We start from the raw sequence: 6,000 nt of genomic DNA on the forward strand, positions 1-6,000 counted from the left end.
TTTTTTTTAATGGACAGAATGTGAGAGAAGAAAGGAAAGCAAAACTCTTGAGCAGCAGGAGGGAGTTTCTGGGAAAAAGACTCGGGTTGGGGTTTTCATAGGAATGGGGAGTACGCTGGTCCATCCAGTCTTGGCTTCAGGTGTTTGGGATTGGGTTTTCTGGGAGCAAGACTAATCACTTTCATTCTTTTCTCTCCTGAGAAAGGAAGAGCTAAGACCAGAGATACCTATTTGCTTCATCTGGTGTGGTCTTAGGATAGGAGATAAGAAAAGGCCAGACTCTTCCTTACAAGCCCAAGAACATGTCCCATGTTTCTCCAAGAGAAAGCCATTCACTTTGGGGCTCCTGTTGCCCTTATACTACCTCACCATGTGAATTGGCAAGGCTTCTGGCTGGATGGCTGGCTCTTACGAAAAGTAAAGGAAGGAGCAGAGGTAGTTTCACATCAGAAGGTTGGTATGAAAATGGGAATCAGCTCTGCCCTGCCGATAACTTCTTAGAAGGTGCTTGGCCCTTTAAGGAAAACCTTCTGCCACTTGGGACTAAAAAAACTAAGGTAGGAAAAAAAAACTAAGGTAGGAGTAGTTTGACCACAGCTATTGCTTCAGAAGTTTTCCTGGAAAAGCCTCATAGGAGGAAGCACAAAGCAGGCTGTTTCTGAAAAGCAAACTCAGTTTCATAGGCTAGTTCATTTCCCCTTTTCTTTTTGCCCTTACTATTTTTTCAGTACACACAAACACACCCTCCAACCAGTCCTTTGCATGGTCTCTTGAGGGTCATTAGCTCTTGTCTAAAGAGAAAGCATCAGGGGATGGAGGGATGTTCAGTTGGTAAAGTGCTTGCTTTGTGGGCATGAGGCCATGAGCGTGATACACAGAATTCAAGTAAATCTTCCTGGCATGATAACATGTGCTTGTAATTCAAACCCTGGGGAGTTAGAGAGACTCAGTGGGACTTAGTGAAACCTAATTAGTGTGCTCAAGCCAGGGATAGACTGTCTCAAAAAAAAAAAAAAAAAAAAAAAAGACAGTGGTCTTGTCCCTGAAGTGCTGAGATTACAAGCATGAGCCACCATACCTGGCTTGAAACTACACTGTAACAGCATACCCTAGGACTCCAACAAAATGTGTCTATGCACTTATGCCTTGACAGTTGAGCTGTGGAAGATGTTCTTGGTTCTGTGTACTTGGAGATGCTATGGGGGAAAGTGGGAAGGGCCTGTACGGCCCACTCACTGCATTTCCTTTACCAAAAGAAGGAACAAGTAGACCCCGGCGAGTGCTAATGCAACTACAGCCGCTCCTTGCTGTTCATCCTCTGACTGTGCAGGTCCAGTAGAAGGTGTCTGGAGCATCTCCTGCTGTGTGAGACCAGAACCTTTCACATATGCTAACTTGACAAGAACCATTGTGTATGTTGTCTGGTCTGAGAGAAAAGGTGTCACAGCTGTCATGCACTGACCACCCTTAATATTTTGCTGCACTGGGTGTCCAGGAAATTAAGGCCAAATCCTCCCAGCCTAAGGAAAGGTGTGCTCCAGTTACACAATCATCCCCTGCACATCAAAAAATTCCAGAATTAATTTTAGTTACTTAAATCAGGTTTTGTTGTCTGTTCCTGGTTCTGTATCTCTATGATAAGTTAGTACTTGTCATCTGTGCTGTGCCAAGCCAGGCAGGGAAGACCCCAGGGTCCAGTTAATTAACTCACTGTCCCTCTACTTTGGAATTGTAGGAAAAAAAACCCTGCAGGGGGCCCCCACGCTCTGCCCGGATAAGGTAAATAAGATAATAAATAAATAAGATAAATCACTCACGAGAAGCGGTCTTGATGCAAACTGCAAGAGGATTTTATTCCAAGCGTGCTGGGGCCCACAGTCGTACACCGCACAGGGGTAGAGGACTGCAGAGCCCTGAATGCAGGAACGGGGCAGTTTCTATAGGGTTTCTAACAAAGCCTGTGCATTAGACCAATCATTATTTAATATCAGGAGCCCCGCAGGGTGTTAGCCAGTCAGTTTGTGACACCCCATAGTTTCTAAGCCAATTAGTTTACTTTGTTCATGCCCCTCATGGACCAATCATTCTCTTATGACCTTGGTGGTCAGCATTTGCGCAGGTCCTTGGGTGGGAGTAGCAGAGTGTGGTACCAGTCTCCTATGACCTTGGAGGTCAGCACTTGTGCAATTCCTTAGGTGGGGGTAGCAGAGTATGGTATCAGCCTCCTATGACCTTGGTGGTCTGAGGCAGGCTGCTACAGCTTATGGTGCGAGCTACTAAGGCTTACAGTGTGGGCTATTAAGGCTTATGGTGCAGGCTATTTACAGAAACCAAATAAGTGGTTCACTTCATTACTCATTTCCCATCCTTGAGGGCTATCTCATGCCGTTTTTACCTAGTTTTATATTAGGAGCGGGCTCTGATATAATGAGAAGAGGGATTCTTTACTTGCTTCTAACAGAGAGTAAAGCCTGGAGTTTGAGGTATGCAGGGGGCCCGCTTAAGCTCCCTTTGGAGCGTGATAGTATTTCTGAGCTTCTGAATTCTTGGGCCTTTCAGAATTAAAATGTACACATTCTTCAGAAATGACTACTGGAGCCTGCAGTTCTCCATGACAGTCAGCCACGCTGCCAAATGGAACAGGGTGCTGAGCCCGCCCCTGGCCTGCAGCCTTCCTGCTGACCCCCGAGGCCGTGTAATAGTTTGTTTCTTTGCTGAGAACATAAATTCAGAAGAGGCACACAGAACTAAGCATGTGTGGCTTCCAAAATTAGTCACACTGGGAGAAATTTCTGCCTTGTGAGTGCTTTGTTGTCTCTGCTATTCTTCTGCTCTGCCTTCAGGCATCTCCATAGTCTCCTTTGGGCATGGCTCATCCTTCGGGCAGACTGGGGATCGCTGGGTCTGGAAAACTCCCAGCTCTACAGTGGCAGCTCTGCTGGTGTCGAAACTGTACAACCTGCAGCTGGAGTTCTCCCCTTGTGAAGACCTTTCTTAGAGGTCAAGGCCGTGGCCATGGAGAAACCTTATAGAGGGCAGTAGGACAAGTGTTGGTTTCTAACCCAGAAAGCTACTTGAAGGATGTCTGTACATCTGGTTGCATAACTATGGATTCATAGTAACAGTTCCAGCAAAGGTTCCTGCAGAACTTCCATTTGTTTCTAGTGTGAATTTCAGTGAAATTATATGTGCCATAGTGTGTCTCATTCCTCCTCCTCCTTTTAAATTCAGTATAAGTTGAAGTGAGAACTCATTCTACTGACGGGCTTTTACTCTGACACATTTTCTGAGGTGTAGTCTGGAGTCATCTGTTGCCTTAGTCATGTTCTGCTTCTCAGCACAGAGTTGTTTGGATCACCCACAACTTAACCTGAGGTTATATTTTTGTTTTTTAGCCAATTGCACTATTGACAGCTGAAGTTGAAGTGGCATGAGGTAAGTTTGATATTTGCATATAGTTGTTAGAATGAATTTATAGCTTCTAGAACATTATGGCACAGTGAATCCTAACATGTTAAATGGAAAATACAAGTGAATATACAGGTTACATAGCATGATTGTAATTACATAGAATATAATGATTATGTTTATGTGACTAGATATTTGCATGCATATATATATACATAGATATGTACATATACACAATGAATACATGTATGTATAGGGTATAAAATAAGGTTTTATATGTGTAATAAAAATTTAGCTGTATATATTATGTACTAACATACAGTGAGTCTTACAAAACTTTTCAGACATGGGCTGGGGAGGTAACTAAGTTGGTAAAGACAAGCATGAGGACCTGAGTTCAGGTCCCCAGCACTGAAAAAGCAAGGAAGGTGGCATGTGTCTATAATTCTAGCTCTGGATAGGTAGAAGCAGAAGAATCATTGGGGTTTGCTGGCTAGCTGATCTAACTGAGTCAGGTGAGCTTCAGGTTCAGAGTGAGACCCTGTCTCAAAAATAAGGTGGAGAGTGATTGAGGAATACACTCAGCATCAGCCTCTGGCTTCTAACTACATGTGCACACATGGACACACATGTGCATACACATGTGCACACCACATGCACAAAGGATGTATACATGTGTGCCACCACATAATGCACATAAAGCATGTGCACACATATGCACACCACACAACATGCACACATGAAGACTTTTGGTCATGTTGCCATTTTAAAACATTGTTTTACAACAAATATGTCTATGACCATCTTGTTTAAAAATTATGTTTGGGAAACTAAAATGAGATGATGTGAGCAAAGCCAGGCCAGGAATCTGCCTCCTTTCATGTTTATCTTTCCTGTAGTTCTTGGGTTTCTGTTTTAGGGATCTGCATTCCTAGTTTCTTTCATAATCATAATCATGTTTGACCTTTGTTTCAGCATCAAAACAGTCAAAATGGAAAGGAACAAAGACTTCTGATAGTTTCAGTCTTCAAGAACTTTCCAGTCCAGGACGAACTGTGGTGTCAGTGTGGTGACTCAGGCAGGCACCAACGATGTGGCGCTGTTGGTCTCGGGGTAGTGCTTTCTTTGTTAGGAATGAAAGCAGTCACAGCTGTGGTCCATGTGTCCATCTCTATTCGAGGGTGATTCTACACTCCCCTGTTTGTTTCTGTTTTTTACATTTTTACACTGAATTTCTATTTAGACACTAAAACATATGGGGTGTTTGTGCTGTTGGAAGCATTTCTCTATGAGCCAGCTGTTGGGTTCCTAACTTAATCCATATGTGGAGTGTGCTAAAAACATACCAGTTTACAGAAAAGATGTATTTTGTGTATAGTAAATTGTATATGTACCTTTTACCAACCACAGTAAGAGTTTTTTAAACAAGTGTTGTAGATTCTCTTCTAATTGAGGTTGTTATTGGATCAGGGCTGACTTATTGGTGCTGCTGAAAATAATCCAGTGTTCCTAAAAGCATGTGAATCCTTTAGCATACCCTAAACTTCGGATTTCCAGCAGTTTGTCAATGACCTGTCTGTTGTGGAGGATGCAAAGGCAATCACAATGAAACCTGCTGTACATCATGAGAAAATTCCCATCACAGAGACCTTGAGAGAAAGAAATGCCACTCAGCTGGAAGTGGACTTATTTTAACCGATGCAAATCACAGTACACACTTTGGCAGTTCTGATTTGTAAGGATGAACATTAAGTGAAGTGTCATCTGATTATTGATGGAATTCTCAAATGAAGTACAAGGACAGTTTTATGATTCTTAGATGTAGTACTCAGCATGAATTGAACACAGTGTCAGTGTCCATGTGCTGTGTGTTTTTCATGTTGGGTGTGACAGTTTCCACAGTGATCAACAGTTAAAACTGGCCAAGCGAAAGTTAGCTCTGATATCCTGAGGAAGGATAGCTGTATACCAGGTGTATACTATAGACCACAGTTCTGATTCTTGCAATAAAAAGATGCTTGGGATATGTTGTCTGTGTGTTTATTCCCTGTGCTGACCCTGGAATTGCATGAACCTGGAGGATGAAATCTGTGTTTGGGTTCATGTTCATTCCACTTTCCATCAGCAAAGTGCCCACAGTTCAGAGGTGATAAAGAAAAATCACTGTTGGAGGCTGGAGAGATTGCTCACTGGTTAAGGCACTTGTATGTAAAGCCAAACAACCAGTGTTTGATTCTCCAGTACTCACATAAAGCCAGATAGGCAAAGTGGCTTACACATCTGGAGTTCATTTGCAGTGGTTAGAGGACTTGGCATGCCCATTCGTTCTCTCTCTCTCTCTGTCTCTGTCTCTTCTCTGTCTCTTTCTGCTTGCAAATAAATAAATATATAAATAAAGTTATTGTCACTGCCTGTGTCCTTGATAAGCTGTCTTCTTTGTAAATTATTTTTATTTATTTATTTGAGATAGGGAAAAGAAAAAGTATGGACAGCCAGGGTCTTTTGCCACTGCAAATAAACTCCAGAGACATGCACAACATTGTGCATCTGGTTTTCCATGGTTAGTTGGGAATTGAACCTTGGGCTTACAGG

At 42.7% G+C, this 6,000-nt stretch overlaps 1 protein-coding gene across 2 annotated transcripts in view; it reads left to right on the forward strand.

The window, feature by feature from the left end:
• Prom1 (prominin 1) overlaps nt 1-5,432 on the forward strand; it is a 121,899-nt gene extending 116,467 nt beyond the window's left edge. For both annotated transcript variants that reach the window (XM_045161859.1, XM_045161863.1), the window contains 2 exons: nt 3,396-3,435; nt 4,384-5,432. In XM_045161859.1, coding sequence (XP_045017794.1) covers nt 3,396-3,411 — 16 coding nt within the window. In that variant the 3' untranslated portion in view covers nt 3,412-3,435; nt 4,384-5,432. The remainder of the gene's footprint in view (nt 1-3,395; nt 3,436-4,383) is intronic.
• The last annotated feature ends 568 nt before the right edge of the window (nt 5,433-6,000 follow it).

Source organism: Jaculus jaculus, chromosome 11 (assembly GCF_020740685.1).
Source record: "Jaculus jaculus isolate mJacJac1 chromosome 11, mJacJac1.mat.Y.cur, whole genome shotgun sequence".
Lineage (NCBI taxonomy): Eukaryota > Metazoa > Chordata > Mammalia > Rodentia > Dipodidae > Jaculus > Jaculus jaculus.